General features: G+C 35.1%; 1 protein-coding gene and 1 long non-coding RNA gene across 2 annotated transcripts; one reads left to right on the forward strand and one right to left on the reverse strand.

Moving 5' to 3' along the window:
- Positions 1 to 341: 341 nt before the first annotated feature.
- LOC147370530 (uncharacterized) lies at positions 342 to 11,115 on the reverse strand. Its single transcript, XR_015166026.1, has 5 exons — positions 11,032 to 11,115; positions 3,028 to 3,091; positions 1,743 to 1,763; positions 1,636 to 1,665; positions 342 to 452 (listed from the first exon to the last, which is right to left on the reverse strand). It is a non-coding gene; the product is annotated as an uncharacterized LOC147370530 (long non-coding RNA).
- A 1,628-nt stretch (positions 11,116 to 12,743) lies between these two features.
- LOC147370531 (beta-casein) lies at positions 12,744 to 21,429 on the forward strand. Its single transcript, XM_086407620.1, has 9 exons — positions 12,744 to 12,927; positions 14,886 to 14,948; positions 15,676 to 15,702; positions 15,815 to 15,841; positions 17,755 to 17,778; positions 17,870 to 17,911; positions 19,237 to 19,734; positions 20,335 to 20,376; positions 21,107 to 21,429. The coding sequence occupies exons 1-8, from the start codon at positions 12,835 to 12,837 to the stop codon at positions 20,338 to 20,340; spliced, it is 780 nt and encodes a 259-aa protein (XP_086263746.1). The 5' UTR covers positions 12,744 to 12,834; the 3' UTR covers positions 20,341 to 20,376; positions 21,107 to 21,429.
- The last annotated feature ends 1,156 nt before the right edge of the window (positions 21,430 to 22,585 follow it).

The raw sequence follows: 22,585 nt of genomic DNA on the forward strand, positions 1-22,585 counted from the left end.
TATACTGCCCCACCCCCCAGAAAAAAGAATTATTGTAATACCTATTTTGTCCATGGGAAAATTACAGTTTAGAAAAGATTAGGAAAAGTTCAAGGTTGTGAAACCGTCAGGAATAGCCTACAACCACAAGGTGTTCTGGTCACCATAGCCCACCTCTTTACCATCCTAGATAGATGTTTACTTTTTGAAATATTTAGATAAATACATACAATTTAGGACCTACACTAGGCTGCATTTCTCAAATGGGCTTCTTTTGGTTTGATGTCTTATGTTTTTCCTTGTTTTTAACTGTCATCATTGATACTTTTGGAGAAAATTAAATGTTATTAGACCTGGCTTACTTCTCTAATCATGTCCTGTAGTTACTAAGCAGCATTTTAAGGAAATGGATACGCAGGAGGATAATTTAGTGGATATCGTTGATATGGCTGGTATTGTTGAAAATATCCTCTCTGTATACAAACAAAAGGAAGGAGGAAATTATAGAGAATGAGACAATGACAATGCAAATAATTTACAATAATTTCCATGAAAAATAGGTTATTAATGTTGGTAAGACCTTATGTATTATTTATACGATTGTTTTTTTCAAACTTTTAGATAGATTTCACTTCTTTATAAAAAGAATAATGGTTTTAAAGTACTAAAAGAACAACAATTCATTTATATTTTTACTATTTATCAACAATTTTTTTGTCTTATACATGGAGCCATTGAGTATAGCCAACCACTCACAAATGGTTCAATATTACTTACATTACAACCTTCAAATTCCTTCTTTGTCCATTCTTAAATCCAGGGAGGAAGAATTTACTAACTCCAGTTTAGGTGGCCTTGCTACATCTCATTCTTTACTTATAAATGAGATACTGTCTTGAAACTCCTACATTCCTACTATTCACTTTTGTTGATGTACTCCATCTCTCCTTCTGCATCTTTTTTTTTTTTTGAAGCTATTTGAATTTATCTGAAATGGCAACCCACTCCAGTATCCTTGCCTGGAGAATCCCAGGGGCAGGGGAGCCTGGTGCGCTGCTGTCTATGGGGTCGCACAGAGTCGGACATGACTGAAGCAACTTAGCAGTAGCAGTAGCAGTACTTACTGTATTAGTAAGAATTCTGGAGACCTATCAACCTGATTAGACATGTCAAAATAATATGAGACACCAGTGATACATATCATTAAGAAAAATGATAAATAAATGAAATTGTCTCTCTTCTTAAACTTGGTCAATTAACATACATTACCTCCCAAAAGAAATCAGAAAATGGAAACTGACCACATAATATATGTTCTTTAGCAGCCTCTATGGTCCTTTAGGTGTATATTGTACTTAGTATAATTAGAATTTCAGTATTCTTCAGAGGAAGGCAATTATTTACCAAACAGAAATAACTTTTCTTAGAAAATAACTGGCTTTATCAGGGTGGCATTATAGGTTTCTATGTAAACAGTAACAGCACACAAGTCTTTGGGGTCTTTACCTAGTGTATCATAAAAAGATAATTCAATGGACACATAAGCTAATCATTGTATAGATATATTTCAAAGATAAATATGTATTCTCTTATAGAATAAATATTCTGAGTAAAAAATATTCTTATACTATACCACATTATCAGAGGAATACATACATGATGTTTTTTCCGTTTCCTGTGACGTTTCTGTTAAGGTAAAGAACAGATTAACATTGTAATACATGTTTCATTTTCAAATATTCCAGTGAAGGAAAGTGTCTTACCTCTTCAGATGAATCAGCTCTCTGGGAAAAAAGAAAAGAAGAAAATAGTTAACATTTTAATTTCTCTGTTATAAATTGAGTGTAAACATATATTTAGCTGCCACAATTCTGATTAAACAAGAGGTAAAGTTTTGGATAATTGATACACTAAAAATTTTTTTTTTTTAGTTGAACAACATCTTTAATATGAGAAGAAATATGAAGAGAAAACTTTTACTATTATTAATTTGCTACATTCAAATAGAGATTCACTCTGGAACAATTTCTTTTTTGTTGAAAGTGAGACAAATGTATCGCTGTGAATTGGAGAATAAAATTGAAAATTAAGGTTTAGATTTCCTCAAGTCAAATGTTTTTTATGTGGATATGTTCAAGTAGCTCAAAAGTTATTTACATTCATATATTAGTTATGATGATAGGGTCTGATATAAAGTTTATTTTCTATTTCCTTCTTACTTTAAAAAAATTGTCTACTTCTATTATTTTATAAAAAAAATAATCTGTTACTGTGATATAAATAACCAATTTTTTTTTGAAAGATCCATGACAACTTGTTGGATTAATAGAAGTCATCTTATTTCTTGAAGAGTATCTCAGTAACTAGACATAAAGAATATCAAAGTGAAAGTTACCACTGCTTTCACAGAAGGAGAAACAAATTTAGAGGAAGATGAGAGCAATTCAGAGAGGTGAGTTTTGCCTAGTGACCCAAAGCAGTTAATGACACTACAGGGAAGCCCTGACATTTCATAGATTTAGAGTTTTTAGTATTTAAATGTCTTTATTAGCACCTCAGACTCACATTTTTATGAGGTTATTTAAAAAAATTAATTTTCACACTAAGATTATTACACTTGTATGTCTCTGTGTGTTTAGTGTTTGTGTATGGATGTGACACTATATGTGTGTATATTAAAGATATATTCTAAGTTCTTCATGAATTTATGTAGTACAATTCAAGGAAAATATTCATTTAAAATATTCATTAAAATTTCTAAAGCATTGTTCAGGTAAATGCACGTGCATGCATACTAAATCACTTCAGTCATTTCTGACTCTTTGTGACCCTATGGACTGTAGCCTGCCAGGCTCCTCCATCCATGGCATTCTCTAGGCAAGAATACGGAAGTGTGTTGCCATGCCCTCTTCCAGGGGATCTTCCTGACTCAGGGATTGAACCCACGTCTCTGATGTCTCCTGAACTGGCACATATAGACCAAAACACATGAAACAAGACACTGGCTAATTTTGAAAACATATTCTTCAAAATTCCCAGTATACTTACAATCATGGCTAGGATGAGAGCCATAATGAAGACAAAGATAAAGATCTTCATATTTGGTGGAGTCCTGTGAAAGCATATGTGAAAAATCAGTAGCACATTCACTCTTTCATTTACACACCAAACATTTCATTTACACATCAAATTATGTTCCAAAGCCTAGTGAAACAGACGAAATGCAAGGACAATTGAAACACATAAACACATTTCTTGACATCATGGAGCTTAGAAACCAGTAGGGATCTTGATAAATAAAGGTAAGCGTTTTGATTTGGAAATACTAAAGTGCTATGAGGGCTTCCTTGGTGGCTAAGATGATAGAGCGTCTGCCTACAATGCGGAAGACCTGGGTTCGATCCCTGGGTCAGGAAGATCCTCTGGAGAAGGAAATGGCAACCCACTCCAGTACTCTTGCCTAGAAAATCCCATGGATGGAGGAGCCTGGTAGGCTACAGTCCATGGGGGTCACAGAGAGTTAGATATGACTGAGTGACTTCACTTAAAAGCTATAAACACACAGAAAATGAACATCTTAAACAGACCAAGAGAATGGAGATATTTAAGAAAGTAAAAACATAAGTTGTGTTACATAATATAGAGCAAGTGGGTAAGTAAAGTGTGGGTGGTCTGCAGAGAAACAAAAATGAGAGAGGATGAAAGTGAATAGTTCAGTCTGCAAGAAGGACAAAAAATGTGTTAGGCTGACCATTTAGATTGCTGTTATATATATATATAATTATAAGAGAGGTTTAGGAGGTAGAATGACAAGCAACAATCTACCTCCTAAACCTCTCTTAAACACTGCCTTAATTATGATCCCAAATATCATTTACTGAAATTGTTTTTATTTGCAAAATTATCAATAAATAGCATACAGTTTATAAATGGTTTCCAATTCATTTTAGCAATCAAAAAATTGCAAATGACATTATACTATATTACACATGAATATGTTAACTTTTTCCCAAAAATGAGACTCACCAGTCATGAAAGATGAAATTCTGATGCTTCAGGAGATGTTCTTTGCTAGAAAACTGCTGTGTTTAAATACCTTGAAATCCTTCATGTGTTTTTATAATTACATCAGTTATGAGATCTTATTATAGAACTGAAAATACTTCCTAAAGTCTGTCCCCATAGACACTAAAAATAAACTTAACAGGGTGATTTACAAAAGAAATTTGTGAAGCGAATGGCCAGGAAACCAGTGGACCCATTAAATGTTAATCCCCGTTAGTCTAGACAAGTGTGAATAAGACAAAGGCAAAGTGTGTTAGCATAAGTCAAGTGTAGAAATAAATAGAATGGCAAAAATGTTTCTTTCTTTTTTTTTTTTTTGCAAAAATGTTTCTGTAGAACACCATCTATCCTATTTCAATAGATATGTGCCCAAGTTGAAATAAGTATATACCAAAAATAAAATCATCTAATTAAAACTTGATGTGCTCTCTAATAAATGGTGATAACTGACATAATGAAATGGAGTTATTTCAAGTGTGTTTCCTACAAATTACTAAATTGTACTTTTTTTCTGCTGACTTAGAATATTTTAAGTCTTCAAGTCAACTACTTTTAAAAATTGGTAATCCTATGGGGTATTATTTGATAAAATAATTATTAATTTAATTTTATTTTATTTTATTTTATTTTTAAATTTTATTTTTTTAAACTTTACAATATTGTATTGGTTCTGCCATATAAAGTCAAATGACCATGAAGCTCAGTACTTTCTATCTCTCATAGTAAGTAGATGCATATATCTTGAATGAATTTACTTCCTTTGAGTCTTAGGAGCTCATTTATCCTTAGTGGAAAATTAGCATATTAATTAATATCCTTATTTTTTTTTTAGTTGCTCAGCCATGTCTAACTCTTTGGGACCCCATGGACTGTAGCCTGCCAGGTTCCTCTGTTTATGGAATTCTCCAGGCAAGAATTCTGAAGTGGGTTGCCATTCCCTTCTCCAGGGGATCTACATGACTTGGGGATTGAACCTGGGTCTCCAGCATTGCAGGCAAATTGTTTACCACGTGAGCCACCATACATTCAAAATGTGGTATGTGGGATGATCAGAATCAGCATTACCTGAGAGTTTGTCAGAAATGCAAATTTATTAGTTTTCTTTACAGAAGTATTGAAACAGAATCTTGGAGATGTTTTGGAAATACCATTTTAACAATATCTCCAGGTGATTGTGTATCTTAAAGTTTGAGAAACCACATAATAGACTAATGTATATTTGTCTCTTGACCGGACCCTTTAAGGTTTAGCTTTATATCAGGAATTGAGGTTTATAACAGGAATTAAGGTTTAGCTCTATATCACAGGAAATATTTATTATGTGAGTTTTCTATGCTATATTTGACCATCCCCACTAGACATTAATGTTATATCTTAGGTAACATATAAGGTGGGCCTCCCAATGCAGGAGACCTGGCTTTGCTCCCTCAGCCAGGAAGATCCCCTGGAGGAGGACATGGCAACCCACTCTAGTAGTCATGCCTAGAGAATCCCATAGTTAGAGGAGCCTGGCAGAGGGCAGTCTTGCACAGAGTCAGACATGACTGAAGTGATTCAGCAGCAGCAATAACAGCATATAAAATGATACAAATCCTTTTTTAAGGTAAATAAAGCATTAAAATCCAATTCAATTTAAGCAATTCTTTCTCTATTTCATTGTTGTCTATTCTTCAGGTATATATGAGGTCTCTTCTCAAATGCAAAAAACAAATCCAGTCTCTAGTATACTCTCAATAGAAAAAAAGATATATAGGTTAGGAATCACTGATAAGTCTGATCTTTAAAATAAGTCCTCCTTTATTCATTTTGGAATTGTCAAGTGATTTTCTTTTTATCTTCCTTTTTTTCGTTCTCTCTCCTTTCCTTACTGCTTACTCCCCTGCTTCTCCATTTATGTTTTTTTGATTCTTTTAAGTTATGTTCTTAGGCACTATTCTAGTTGAATTATGACACTCATGGCCTAGAGAACAAAAAGTGAACTAATATTCTAAAGGCCCTACCTAACAACAACAGCAACAAACACAAACTTCAGTTTATAAAAATTGATAGATTGCAAAACACATTTAAAGTTTACAATTAAATTTGACTCACCCGTATTTTAGTTTGTGACACCAAAATGAAGGCTTTATTCCACTCAGCATTTTCTGCTTTGATGTGGTAGAAAGTGTGGGCATTGCGTATGACAGTAGGAGCTCAGAATATTGGACTCTAAACACGGGAGTAGCCCTCATGTGTGACTTATGGCTTCAACCTCCAGGAATGGTAGGTCATTTTAGAAGATTGAGGAACCAGAATATGTCCTGATACTTTATAAGTGAGAGAGACAGACATATATTCTCTATAACCAACCACCATATTGTTTGAAAATGCCAAGGTCTTTTATTTACAAGAAAAAAACTGAGTAAGAGATGCTACTATATCACAGGTGTGACATTAAATTAGGGGCATAAAAACATGACCTGTGAATGGGTATTTATGGTGATATTTATGCTGGAATTCCCTCTCCTCTTACTTCTCCTTTTGTTCTTATTCTTTCCCCTCTTCCTCCTCCTTCATTCTCCTCCTTTTTCTATATTTCTCCTACACTAAAGCATGGCCTACAATTTGTTACAAATTTTTTTAAAACAGTTTAGCTAAAAAATAAACTAAAAAAATTTTTTGTGTGTATATTCCTATGTGGATTGTTGAAATGAAAAGTACTGCAGCTGACAAATACAGAACAACATATGATGACCTACTAGATAACACAAACCTTCTGGGTATTGGAAATATACAAAGAGATAATCTCCTATTCTTGCCTTTAAGCAGGTTACCTTATGTTTTGACTGAGTGTTTGTGTTGCTCTAAATTCATATGTTGAAACCTTACCCTGCAATCTGTTCTATTTGGAGTTGAGCATTCTGAGAGGTACTGAGATTTGCATACTAATTTGCTTTAGCTGTGTCCAACCCTTTGCATCCCTATAGACTGTAGCATGCCAGGCTCCTCTGTCCGTGGGATTCTCTAGGCAAGAATACTAGAATGGGTTGCCATTCCCTTCTGCAAGGGATCTTCCCAACCCAGGGATCGAACCAGCGTCTTTATGTCCCCTGCTTTGGCAGGCAGGTCCCTGACCACTAGCGCTACCACTGAGGTTTAGGTGAGGTCATAGTGTGGAAAACCTATGATGGATTAATGCTTGTATTAGAAGAAATAGAGACTCCAGGGATTTTCCTCTCCGCCATGTGCAGATACAGGAGGAAGACATCTGTCTGCAAGCCAGTAAGAATGCCTGTACAACAGAAGCCAACTATGCTGCCCCCTGGTTTTGGACTTCCCAGCCTCTAGAACACAATAAATAAATGCCTGTTGGGTATCACATTCTATAGTTCAATTATCCCTCTATAATGCCAGGTGATTGGTTCTAGGGTAACATGGCCAGGAAAAACCTACAGAAAAAGTAAGTAGAGACAAAAGTGTAGAGTGGGGAATGGTCCATGCATTTATATGGAGAAAGAATCCCAGACTGAGGAACAACCAATGGGCAGCTCTCAGGTGTCAGCTCACCTATTCTGCTCAATGAATAGCAAGAGGCCAGCAGACAGAGCAGGAGTCAGAAGGAGAATATATAGAACAAAGAAACACCTAATGATGTAAGGTATTTAGGTCATTTTAATGAGTTTTGGATTTTAACCTGAGAGTAATTGGAAATCAGTGGAAGGCATTTGTAGAAGTGCTGTTGCTTTGAATGTTAAATAACAGTCTAAGAAAGTGGGGATAGATATGTAAGGTGACTGCTGAACTTTATTTTATAGTGAGAACAATTGTCATGTTGAGTATTATTTTTCTCAGCTACATTCACAGAGGCAGAAGGTAGAATTTGGATTAATCTGTGATATGATTTAGGTAAGACAGTATAGTAAAATCAGAGACAAGTAGGGGATTTGGGTATATGTATAAAAAGTGAACTAGTGATTTCCTTGAAATTTAAGGTGGAAAAGAGGGATATACAGAATTTGAATTTAAAGGCATTGAAGAACTGACTGGGTCCTAGATTCTGATAAAATCAAATAATGTTTTGCTTCAGATATAAAAGAGGGTTATTAAGTAGATAAGAAATGGTATGGGAGAGTAGGAAGGATGAAATTATGGAGTGGGGAAATTACTTTCATGACAAAGTATAGTCATATGTCCTTTCACATTTATGATCTGATTACAAGCAGGAACCACAACATCTACATCTTTTTTCATTGTGTGACCTGTCAAGTCTTCTAGCGCAGTCATTCTAAATATGAGATGATTTTGCAACCCCCTGCCTCAGGAGAAATTGGGAAATTTCTTGAGATATTTTTGATTCTAAAAGCTGTGCAGTTGGTGCTACTACCGTCTTCATGGTAGAGGCCAGGGATGCTGCTAAACATCCTAAAACACATTAGGAAAACTCCCACAACAAAGAATTCTTCCATTCAAAATATCAATAATATGAAGGTTGAAAAATACTGGTCTAGCATGTAGTATGTGCTCAATAGCAAGGAGAGATAAGAAAGCCTTCCTCATTGATTAATGCAAAGAAATAGAGGAAAACAATAGAATGGGAAAGACTAGAGAGCTCTTCAAGCAAATTAGAGATATCAAGGGAACATTTCATGCAAAGATGGGCACAATAAAGGACAGAAATTATATGGACCTAACAAAGCAGAGGAGAAGGCAATGGCACCCCACTCCAGTACTCTTGCCTGGAAAATCCCATGGATGGAGGAGCCTGTTAGGTTGCAGTCCACGGGGTCGCGAAGAGTTGGACACGACTGAGCGACTTTACTTTCACTTTTTCACTTTCATGCATTGGAGAAGGAAATGGCATCCCACTCCAGTGTTCTTGCCTGGAGAATCCCAGGGGCAGGAGAACCTGGTGGGCTGACGTCTACGGGGTCACACAGAGTCGAACATGACTGAAGTGACTTAGCAGTAGCAGTAACAAAGCAGAAGATATTAAGAAGAGGTGGCAAGAATACACAGAAGAACGATATAAAAAAGATCTTCATGACCCAGATAACCACGATGATGTGATCACTCACCTAGAGCCAGACAGCCTGGAATGCAAAGTCAAGTGGGCCTTAGAAAGCATCACTACTAACAAAGTTAGTGGAGGTGATGGAATTCCAGTTGAGCTATTTCAAATCTTAAAAGATGATGCTGTGAAAGTACTGCACTCAATATGCCAGCAAATTTGGAAACCTCAGCAGTGGCCACAGGACTGGAAAAGGTCAGTTTTCATGCTAAAGAAAGGCAATGCCAAAGAATGTTCAAACACCCACATGATTGCACTCATCTCACATGCTAGTAAAATAGCACTCAAAATTCTCCAAGCCATGCTTCAACAGTACATGAACCATGAACTTCCAGATGTTCAAGCTGGATTTAGAAAAGGCAGAGGAACCAGAGATTAAATTGCCAACATCCATTGGATCATCAAAAAAGCAAGAGAGTTCCAGAAAAACATCTACTTCTGCTTTATTGACTACACCAAAGCCTTTGATTGTGTGGATCACAGCAAACTGTGGAAAATTCTTCAAGTGATGGGAGTACCAGACCACCTTACCTGCCTCCTGAGAAATCTGTATGCAGGTCCAGTTAGAACTGGACATGGAACAACAGACTGGTTCCGAATTGGGAAAGGAGTACATCAAGGAATATTCATTGGAAGGATTGATGCTGAAGCTGAAACTCCTATACTTTAGCCACCTAATGCGAAGATCTGACTCATTGGAAAAGACCCCAATGCTGGGAAAGATTGAAGGCAGGAGGAGAAGGGGATGACAGAGGATGATATGGTTGGATGGCATCACTGCTCAATGGACATGAGTTTGAGTAAGCTCCAGGGGTTGGTGGTGGACAGGAAGTCCACGGGATCGCAAAGATTTGGACATGACTGAGTGACTGAACTGATACTGATGTGCTCAACAAATGTATCTTGAACCTGTGTGAAGTTCTACGGTCATATGTAAAGGAAGAATAATCAGGATTAGCTGTGTGTCCTATGAATCAGGGTGCTGGGTGTTATGCGTTCATAGTATCTGCTGGTTCACAGAACATTTTTCTTATTCTCTGGTTCTTGATTTATTTTATAAATTAATCTTAATAATTATACTTCACATAGATAGGAAATTATTATATTTGGATAATCTCATGGAAAGGATTAAATACTCCATCTATATGAGTAATGCTGAACTATCTACTCCTACCTAATAATTTGTCAGAATTCACTAATTCTGTGTTATATTGTTTCTAAATCTGAATCATTATATGAATCCTCAGCATTTTATTTTCCTGCCTCTATATTTTGGAATTTATTAAACAGTGCTTCAAATAATTTTTAGGAAACAAGTTTTTCATAACAGCTTTATCTCTAAATAGCTTTAGTATCTTGAAAAAGTAATACAAATTCTCAAATCCTCAGTTTCCTCTTCTCTAAAATATATTTAAAATATTCTATGGATGATATCTCTTAATATTTATTTTTTTGGCCATCCAGCACAGCTTATGGGATCTTAGTTCCCCAGTGAGGGATTATACCCATGGCCACTGCAGTGAAAGTACAAAATCCTAAACTGAACTCACCAGAGATTTCCCGATATCTCCTCTAGTTCTTTTTTCTGAATATTTTTGGTCCCTTTATTGTACTCTTCATCCAACTTTTCTATTGCTTTCTTAAGGATATCATTTGCATGGTTTCAGCTAGAATATATCCGAATCTCAGGACTGCATATTTCAGATTCATCAGCCAATATGGAAAAAAACTTTGGCTGAACAGATCATGCTTATAAAAACTAGTACTAGAACATCTTGCTTTGACTATATCTTGCTCCTCACCCAGGGTTATCTAATAAAATTTTCCCATATGAAATTCTTTTGCCTTATAAAAATGACAACTCTTAGGTAACATTGCAAAAATTTGAGTTGCCCATGTGGCCCTTTGCTTCTTACTGGTCATTGTGTTCTGAGGCTTACCTGGAGAGCGGTACCTGATGTCATCTTAAATTGCTGGCTTTTTAATTTTCCCTTGGACAAGCTTCTTTCTTTAGTATATTGTTAAGGATTTCTTTGATCAAGATTTTACCTACTTTTCTGGTCCAATCGAATCCATCTCTATCAATTAATGTAATTCAAAATTGGTGAGAGACAGTCATAAGGAAATTCTGTGTTTATTGCACAATATGTAAAGCATCTTCCTGAGAAAAGGGAAATGTTGAATGGGAAGGACATGCTCTCTTTTGTATTCCTTTTCTCAGAAATCACACTTTTTTGCCTGTGGCCTTGGCAACCAAAAGCTAACACATAAAGAAAGGCATATGAAGTAGCCAAGGCCTTTTCTAGTTATATCTATGACATTGAGTTCATTTCATCATTTGTTTTCCTGACTTCCTCCTGGGTCCATATGAGCAGTCTTAGAATGAATATTAGCTGAATAATCCAAATGCATAGTAGATGTTGATTTGGGTTTTCTAAGCAATACAAGACTTGTATGACAGTGAGATGTATTACCATCCAACACACATCTCAGCATGATATAAATGTAAGGTATATTGTGAAGAAAAATTATCAATTATGTCAAAGTGCTTACTTTAGAAGATCATCTATATGTCCCAAAGCTGTGAATATATATATTGAACGTAATTAATAGACGAAACAAACCTTGTAAAAATGAGTAGTGTAAAATACAACTACATTTATGAACATCTATCACTAAAGAGGCAAAGAAAGTTGAGGACTGCTTTTGTAAATGGGCTCTTATTAATGAAAAGTACTTTTGAGGTCTGGCTTAGACTCTATTGTAGTACTTATTGTAAGACCCTCCTCTTGTCTGGGCTTTCATTTTCTTTCTTCCTTCCCTCATTTGCCCTTCCATGAATACTAGCTGATAAACATTGACTCACTATAAAAGATATGAGGCCAAACTTGAGCTGTCCCATTTTAATAAATCTGTATAAATAATATTTGTTCTACAGAAGTATTCTCTAAATAAATGTTACTTTCTCTCTTAAAATCCCTCAACAAATCCCCACTATCTAGAGAATAAGATTGACATTCCCTGGAGTCACAGCATGCTTTGTCTGCCATTATCTGACCCCTTTCTCTTTCTCTCTTCTCACCTCCATCTACTCCTTTTTCCTTGCAATTCATGACCCAGATTCACTGTTTGATTTGGCTTGCATGTGTGTGTGCTGAGTTGTGTCTCACTCTTGTCAACCCCATGAATGACAGTCCACCAGGCTCCACTATTTCCAGCCAAGAATACTGGAGTGGATTGTGTTTCCTACTCCATTTGATTAATTTAGTGACTTTTTAATTTTTTTTCCATATTCAGGAGGCTATTCTTTCCTTTTAGTCTATACTGTCTTCGCTCTTCAGGTCTAAGCTATCATCATGTGCTTGTTAGCTTGTTTCTTTCTCCATTATAGCATAAACACTAACAACTATTCAGGTTAGCATGAGATTGTGTTCTTTGTGTGGCCTGTGTATTTCTGGTGTGTATTAGAATTTACCCCAAGATCTCAAAGACCCACCGAATACTAAAGAGACCTCATTGTAGTTACAATAATTTGGGGACTGGGCCAAAACTTCCGTGTGTCCCAGCCAAGGTCTGTAGCTACTGGACAATTTAATTTCCTTTATCAGATTGTGAATTATTCCCTTTAAAATGCTCCCCAGAATTTTTGGGGACAGAAAAATAGGAAGAATTCATTTTCTAATCATGCAGATTTCTAGGAATTCAAATCCACTATTGGTTTTATTTCAAACCACAAAATTAGCATGCCATTAAATACTATATATAAACAACCACAAAATCAGATCATTATCCATTCAGCTCCTCCTTCACTTCTTGTCCTCTACTTTGGAAAAAAGGTAAGAATCTCAGATATAATTTCATTGTATCTGCTCCTCATCTTTATTTCAGACTAGGTTAAAATGTAGAAAGAATATAATTGCTTAAAATAGATCTTAAAAATAAGGATGTTTAAGATAAAGTTTACACTATTTTCAGCAAATTTGTTAAAAAATAGAAGCAACTATAAAGATTTGTAACAGTGGTTGCTATTTTCTTTACCACGAGACTAGTTAACAGGCTGTATTAAAAGATCTTTTCTTGAATTAAATATTTTCAATTTGACTAAACATACCTCAGCCATAAAGGCAAGCACATTTAATTTATACTATGGGAATTTGAATAATTGTTACTGAAGAAGCTCTACCAACAAAAAGTTTATAGAGCTAGCATATTTAGTCAAGAGATAAAGAGGGTTGTTAGGATACATGTGCTATTTGAAAGGTATTTATAAAAGAAGAGTATATTTATTAAAATTGCTCAGAACATCCAAATTTCAAGTTTATCATTTATCTTACAATATTTCAAAAATATTAAAATAGATACATGAAATACAGAAGTAAATTAAAGAGAAAGTATTTTATTTTGTAAAAAAAATTCTAGGTTGGACAGGGAGTACCAGGAAACAAAAAACAATGAAAAATGTGATCTGACAGAAATTATAGCTCAAAGTATAGTAGTCAGTAATGAAATGGCTTAAAAATTGGCATATAAAATGCTAATTATAAAATAAACAAAATGTAATAATACCCTCCCTACATGTAATGAACTCTGAGTATTATACTCTTTTTTGAAGTCTTGACAATAAAAATTTATTTAGACTTTTATAGACACCTTGGATAAAGTAAAACAAATTAAGAATTAGCATCCATGAGAAAAATATAGAAAAAATTTCTTAATTTAGTTTGCAAATCTTGGATTGAAGATGTGTGTCAAGAGATGTTGATGGCAAGAACATTTTTTTTTTCAAGAACTTATAAAAATGCAACAAAACAAACCATTTAATACATTTTGGTCAAAAATAATATGTATTTTATTTTATGCTACAAGGAGAAGTAGTCTAAAGTGAGGACTGGGCAAGAGAATCTGACACCCTGGTAAATCACCAAGAGATAAGTACACAGTTCTCTGTAGAGAAAATAAGCATAGTGTATGATCTCTAAAATTATGTGGAGAGATAACAAAGGAGAGATAACATTAGGCATGTGGGGATGAAGACTGAGTACAGAAGAAACAATCTAGTCAGTCCAAGAAAACATATGGATCAATGGAACAAATAGAAGAAATGCTAAAATGAAACAGAAGTCTTACTGGAAATAAAAGATATGAGTAAGACAAACATTCATGAAAATCACTTAGTTTAGTAGAGAAAAGATAAAAATAAAGTATGACCTTCTTCTTCATATACATTGTTTGATCAGATGCCCCTCAATAAAACTGAGTCTCCAACAGAACTGAAACTTTAATATTTTGTTCACTGCTCTAATCCCAGAATCTAAGCAATATCTGGCAATAAAAATTAATAAATAAATATTTTTAATAAGTAAATCAATCACTTAATTTTTCTGTAAATATCTGTAACTTCTCTTCTGTCTTTCCAAAAAACACTCATAAGTACTGTGAATAAGATGAAAAGAGTGAAATAAGATATAGGCTGTTAGCTGAAAACATCTGGATGGCTGGCAGTGAAACATTAACTTGAAATGTAAGATTAATGAGTAATAGTAAATTTTAACCTTGGCCGTATGATAAAATGTCTATTAATATTTTTCTAAAATACAGGGCTTTTTGTTTTTGCCATGAGGTTTGCAGGATCTTGGTTCCCTGACGAGGGATCAAACCTGGGCTCCCCTGGAAGCACGGAGTCTTGGATATTTGTATTATACACTATCTTTGGTTTCTTTTAAAGGGAAGTAATTCTACTTAAATAAGAAAATAGATTGACAAGTAATACACTATTTCCTCATCTTCCCATCAGGAATTGAGAGCCATGAAGGTCCTCATCCTTGCCTGCCTGGTGGCTCTGGCCCTTGCAAGAGAGGTAAATACAGAAAAAATGTTGAAATAAATAAGACTAGTACTATCTGCCTATGTGTAGAAAATCGCATTACCAACATTGTAAATGTATAAATAATTCACAATCTCAGATATTTTTTTAATGCTAAGAAAGTCATTTACGTTCATCCACTATCTCAGTAGTATCCTATGGGACCACAAGTCTGAGTCTAGTGCTTTCTATAGTATTGTACCATCTGTACCATCAATCCCTAAAGAAAAAAGAAAATAAACCAATAAGCAACAGACTAACAAGAAGGAACACAGATAAGAACAAAAAGTGAGTAATATTGCATAAATACAATTGCATGCATATACAATCTAGATAAATATATCTTATTCCAGTGATGAAATATTTGTATCCCTTACTGTAGAGTGCTAGGTTTAGCTGTGTCTATTCAACACAGGATGATACTCCAGAGGATGGTATATCAGACAACAATAATAAATATGTTCATAATTATAATAAAAAGTGTTCAGTAAAAATTAAAATAACTCCTTTTCTGTTACCCATAAAAACTCTTCATTAAAGTAAAACAAAAATATACTAATGAAAGTTACTAAATTTAAAAGACTCTCAAAAGACATATAACATTTTTATTTTTCAGATTTGTGAAATAGATAGCTCTGAATAAAGCAAGTAAAAATTAGGTAGGAAAAATATTTAATAATGAGTTGACTGTGGGAACTAAAGTGTTTTTTTTTCTCTTTAGCTGGAAGAACTCAATGTACCTGGTGAGGTAAGATATTTTTACACAAAGGAAAAAATTAATTTAACTGTAAAATAGTAACAGTCTCTGATGATCTGGCAGAAGACTCAGCTAATTGTCAATTTTTATTTTTCCTTTATAGATTGTGGAAAGCCTTTCAAGCAGTGAGGTAAGATAGTGTTCATTCAGAGGCAATTTCCCAAATTTAGAGCAATAAAATTCTGTATTATCTTTTTGTGTTACATTAATGGCAACCCACTCCAGTATTCTTGCCTGGAAAATCCCATAGAGGAGGAGCCTGGTAGGTTGCAGTCCACGGGGTCGCTAAGAGTCGGACAGGACTGAGCGACTTCCCTTTCACTTTTCACTTTCATGCCTTGGAGAAGGAAATGGCAACCCACTCCAGTTTTCTTGCCGGGAGAATCCCAGGGACGGGGGAGCCTGGTGGGCTGCCGTCTATGGGGTCGCACAGAGTTGTATGGGGTCGAACAGAGTTGGACACGACTGAAGCGACTTAGCAGTAGCAGCAGCAGGACAGTTAAGGTTTCTCTAATAGCTCAGTTGGTAAAGAATCTGCCTGCAATGCAGGAGACCCTGGTTCGATTCCTGAAGATCTGCAGGAGAAGGGATAGGCTACCCACTCCAGTGTTCTTTAAGCCAATGTGGCTATGTACTGACGGGTAACTATTGTCAATTTCCACTCTATATATTTAAAGGAATAAATGTGTAGAAGGTTTAATATTCTAGTAATTTCTAAATGGGTTTGTTATTTGAAATTGTGTCGTTGTGCCCTGCTGTTTTTCCTTAATGAACTGTACAGTCCTCTTTTCTGTCTTGAACTCTCTATGTTAACCTCCTTCCATGCTTTGGCATTTATTGAGCACTTTCTGTTTCAGACTTTGACTAGGAACTGCAGTACAAACTGGAAAGAGGGATGCCCTTTGTAAAGTGTGGGCAGACATGCAAATGGACATATTTTATTATTATACAAGCAATCCAGTACACAAGAGGCAGTGAGAATGAGTGTAGTCCTAAATCTGCCTGGTGGAATGAGGTAGATAATAACCCTATGCCACTCTTTTTGGCTCTGTCATCAGCTGTTGGTTAAATAGTGCATCAATATACTTTGTCTCTTCACAAAGGTCAAAAGATGCTGCTGCTGCTGCTAAGTCGCTTCAGTCCTGTCCGACTCTGTGCGACCTCATAGATGGCAGCCCGCCAGGCTCCCCCATCCCTGGGATTCTCCAGGCAAGAATACTGGAGTGGGTTGCCATTTCCTATTCCAATGCATAAAAGTGAAAAGTGAAAGTGAAGTCGCTCAGTCGTGTCCGACTCCTAGTGACCCTGTGGACTGCAGCCTACCAGGCTCCTCCATCCATGGGATTTTCCAGGCAAGAGTACTGGAGTGGGTTGCCATTGCCATCTCCAAAGATCCTTATAGGAGGGTATGTATTTCTTATAATTCATTAGAAGCCTAAACATAACCAGGGAACTAAGAATGATTAACAAGTTCATGCGTGGTTATTATTATATATTTTCAATGACTATTATTCTTTTAGAACCATATGAAAATATTAGAGATCATTTGTTGTCCTAAGGAGAGAACAGGATGATTGAGAGACATGTATGCATGCAAAGTTGCTTCAGCCCTTTCCAACTCTGTATGACCCTATGGACTGTAACCTGCCAGGTTCCTCTGTCTATGGGATTCTCCAGGCAAGAATACAGGAGTGGGTTGTCATCTCCTCCAGGGCCTAGGAATTGACCTGCATCTCTTACGTCTCCTGCATTGGCAGGCAGGTTCTTTACCACTAGCGCCACCTGGGAAGCCCGATTAGCATCTGTTAAATGCCTCTTTGAGTACTATGCTCTCTAATCCTCTTTTTCTTGATTGCATCATCTTTCTTTTTATACAACAGCCTTATTCAGAAGAGTGGAACATAAACTTTCAGCCATAAAATAATGATATTATCAAATGAGCTGTCCATATTAATCTATTAAATTTCTTCATTTTCTGATTTATGTTGACAAATAAGAATTTTTTTTAAAGCTAGACCTGATTTTATTTTTATTTTTCCAAAGGAATCTATTACACGCATCAATAAGGTAAAACCCTCATATTTAAATGTACATTTTTTTAAATTTCATGTTTGATTTTTATAAACAGCATTTCTTTATGTATTTTTTTTTTAACCAGAAAATTGAGAAGTTTCAGAGTGAGGAACAGCAGCAAACAGAGGTAATTTGTTCACTATGAGTATATTTTGAGAAGTATTATGAAACATAACACATAAAAAGATTTATAATAATTATGTTCAGTCTAAGAATGGTAATATAAATGTCAGTGCAAGAAATAAAAACTTTGACAAAATGAAAATATTTTAAAAATATAAACACATTTTAAAACACATAATCAAATTTCACAGTATAGAATAAATAGCTAAGAATAATTATTGATGTATTCATTTTACTAATGGTATACCTGGTTTTAATAACTGCATATTAGTAGGAACATTTCCAGACTAGGGACTGTGATCCCCTTATTCTAATGATGGATATGCTGATGAAAGACAGTAGGGTGACAGTGTGGCACTAATCCTCATCTGATCATTTATCAGCTGTATAACCTTGGCTCCACGTTTCTCTGTACATCATTTTCTTCACCTGTAAATTGAGAATATTCATAATTACCCAGAGTTGATGAACTGACACACAATGAATATTCAGTGGTTTTATATTATATTTGATAGCTTTTATACTCACATTTATGGATGTGTGGAGTTCTAAAAAGTATTTCCATTGCCCAGATGAGAGAAGTGAGGTACAGGACAATTGAGTATGCAAATGTGTGACCATACCACATAGTTATTAAATAGCAGAACTTGCTTAAAAACAAGGATTTGTGGACAACGTAAAATTCTTTCATGATATTACTCTTGTGGTAACATATTTATCTAATTATGATATTTAAGCTTTCGTGTTTTATAATTGAAGTTTGATTGTTTGGCACTTAGGCCAAATTCTAAATCAAAATGAATTTACAACTTGATGCCTTTGAAGACTCAAGATTACCACCTTCTACCAAGAGAAGTAGTGCTAGAAGTTGGCCGTTGTTAAGGAACTCCTTGAATTAAAAAAACACATATTAAGACTTAGTTTTCATTAAAACAAACAAAAATAAACCTCAGAGTAACTTTTAAAGTCTTTTTAAAATAGATCTTTCTTTGTTATATGAAACCAGTTTGGACTATTATCCAAAGTATGTAGCTACCACTCTGCAGGCAACTCAGGAAGAGGTGGAATAAGTGTTGAAATCTCCAAACCCTGATTTCACTTGACTCTCTGATTTCACCTGTGAAGGAAGTGGGTTAATGAGAAATCCTTCAGTGAGCATTTTACTCATTAGTCTTCATATGACCCCAAACAATTTCTTAACCAAACCAAATGGAAGATTTTCTTTCTCTCTCTTCACTGAATTATGTTTTAAAAAGAGGAGGATAATTCATCATGAATAACAATTATAACTGGATTATGGACTCAAAGATTTGTTTTCCTTCTTTCCAGGATGAACTCCAGGATAAAATCCACCCCTTTGCCCAGACACAGTCTCTAGTCTATCCCTTCCCTGGGCCCATCCCTAACAGCCTCCCACAAAACATCCCTCCTCTTACTCAAACCCCTATGGTGGTGCCGCCTTTCCTTCAGCCTGAAGTAATGGGAGTCTCCAAAGTGAAGGAGGCTATGGCTCCTAAGCACAAAGAAATGCCCTTCCCTAAATATCCAGTTGAGCCCTTTACCGAAAGCCAGAGCCTGACTCTCACTGATGTTGAAAATCTGCACCTTCCTCTGCCTCTGCTCCAGTCTTGGACGCACCAGCCTCACCAGCCTCTTCCTCCAACTGTCATGTTTCCTCCTCAGTCCGTGCTGTCCCTTTCTCAGTCCAAAGTCTTGCCTGTTCCCCAGAAAGCAGTGCCCTATCCCCAGAGAGATATGCCCATTCAGGCCTTTCTGCTGTACCAGGAGCCTGTACTCGGTCCTGTCCGGGGACCCTTCCCTATTATTGTAAGTCTAAATTTACTAACTGTGCTGTTTAACTTCTGATGTTTGTATGATATTCGAGTAATTAAGAGTCCTATAAAAAATGAATAATGAATGGTTCCAAAATAAGCATAGCTGAGATTAATGATTGTCAGCATTAGTTATAAATAGAATAAGCTGGAGAACCTTCACCTCCCCTCCACCACCAGATCTCAATGTCTAGGCTTACCCGTGGAGATTCTGATGTAATTGTTCTTTCTATGTAGAAGAAATTTATTGGGAAGAAATAATATAATGGACTATGATTTAATTGGTCTGTTGAGACCAATTAAATTAGATGAAGGCGATTAAGGTACAATAAAGCCAGAATTGAATTTGATAATCTCATTTGGCTAAGAATAACAAACCTAAGAAGGTTTGCTATTTTCTACAATTTTGAAGTTCTCCTTATGCACAATTATTTCACCACATGACTCATTTCACATCTTGTTTTTGATATATGAGCATATGAGGGCAAAATACTGAGATGCTTATTTCAATACTCAGGGAAAATTTTCTTGCCAAAAGGCAAGAATTGTATAAATCATTCACTTATTTTATTTTATTATTTTTTTTATTTTTAAGGTCTAAGAGGATTTCAAAGTGAATGCCCCCTCCTCACTTTTGGTAAGCTTTAGGATATTGGAGGCAGACTGATCGTTTTTATAGTTAATATCTTTTACATTTCATTTTCCTGGATAAGCCCCAATAGTAGCAATTTCCATCAGTGTACCAGCTTAAAGATTAATTATAAATTTATTTTCAATGATTGACTGTTATTTACTGGCCTGAAATTATGTATCTGTTATATTTCAAATAATGCAAAACTGTATATATATGGTGTTTAAAGATTTGATTGGTTTTCTTTCAATAGCCTATATCCTTATTATTGATTGTCATCATTTATAGAAAAAACTGAAAATAATTTCTTATACTTTTATGTAAACCTGTTAGAGCTTATTTTAAAGATCAACTGCATTCACATTTCTAATCTAGTCATTATGAGCTTCAATAGTTTTATCTCACTTAAAATATATATATTGTTTTTTAATTCATGAGTCAAAATACAATCTCACAGTCCAGATATGGGACTTAAAAGGGGGATAGAATATAGTTTTGATATTCTTAACGATACACATCCTTTTGTGATCATGATTCAGCAGACATTTTAATAAAATGATTCCAAGTAAGCTGATGTTTGGTCCTAGAGGAATTTTTATAACCTTTAAGAGAAGGCATAGCATGGTGTTTTTGTAATAAGATTTCTTTCATGAAAAAGTCACACCAAAATTGTAAATGGGGTGAGATGAAGAGTTATAACATATAACTAAATCTATGTTTGTTCTCTATTCCACAGAATTGACTGCAACTGGAAATATGGCAACTTTTCAATCCTTGCATCATGTTACTAAGATAATTTTTAAATGAGTATACATGGAACAAAAAATGAAACTTTATTCCTTTATTTATTTTATGCTGTTTCATCTTAATTTGAATTTGAGTCATAAACTATATATTTCAAAATTTTAATTCAACATTAGCATAAAAGTTCAATTTTAACTTGGAAATATCATGAACATATCAAAATATGTATAAAAATAATTTCTGGAATTGTGATTATTATTTCTTTAAGAATCTATTTCCTAACCAGTCATTTCAATAAATTAATCCTTAGGCATATTTAAGTTTTCTTGTCTTTATTATATTTTTTTAAATGAAATTGGTCTCTTTATTGTTAAATTTATCTTTGATGTTAAAAAGAGCTGTGGAAAATTAAAATTGAATAGAATTCTTTGAATTGAATACTAAAGGATATCAAAAAGTAGAGGGAAAAGATAGGGTGAGCCTATGCTGCATATGTCCTTAGAAAGTCTTGGTTTATACCTGTTACCTAAATTAAACAATTATACAAGTATAATTCCTTTCACTCTAGAAAGTACCCAACATCAGATGTTAAATTTTATAGTCATCCTAAACAAAAAAAAAAAACACAACAACCCTCAAATATGGTATCTGAATCACAGCTCTACAGTGTGGTAGCTAAGTGGTGCTGTGTAAGTTAGTCTCTAAGAGATTCCATTTCTACATTTATAAACAGTCAATTTAAGGTGTTTTATTGAAGTTTTAATGTGAAAAGTGCACTATATGGTGCATGATAGGTGTTACTGGTTGAATCTCATTTCTGACTTCATTGACACCAGCGCAGCAAGGGCTAGTGTTACAATCAGAAGGAGCTGAGTTGTGTTATTTTAGCCATTAATGCCCAAGAGACTAGAACTTATGCAAAGCTCTGATATCCATTGTCTCTGTCTGTGGAGTAATTATTTCATTGCCATGAATTATCTGTCTTTCAAATCCTACATTTTTATACATGATTCAGTTCCCTTCAGTTCACACAATGACTTGTCTAATTTCATCTTTCCTGCATCCTCCATGTTTTCCTCACTTCAGGATTAAGTGAAGCCATACTTAGGCACAATATTTCTTATCTTTAAAGAAAAATTCCATCTTTGAGAGTTGTTGTTGTTCAGTCACTATGCCCAACTCTTTGTGACCCCATGGACTGCAGCATGCCAAGCTTCCCTGTCCTTCGCTCTCTCCTGGAGTTTGCTCAAACTCATGTAGATTGAGTCGGTGATGGTATCCAACTATCTCATCATCTGTTGTGCCCTGCTGCTCCTGCCCTCAATCTTTACCAGCATCAGAGTCTTTCTCAGATTCTTTAGGTTATTATAAACAACTATCAGAAAAGGAGTATCCAAATGGTGGTGTCCATTATTTCATGTTATTCTCTCTTTAACCTGCTCCAATCCCAATTTTATCCCTATGGGAACTG

Source organism: Bos grunniens, chromosome 6 (assembly GCF_055505025.1).
Source record: "Bos grunniens cultivar Pamir isolate PY7600 chromosome 6, Bosgru_T2T1.0, whole genome shotgun sequence".
Lineage (NCBI taxonomy): Eukaryota > Metazoa > Chordata > Mammalia > Artiodactyla > Bovidae > Bos > Bos grunniens.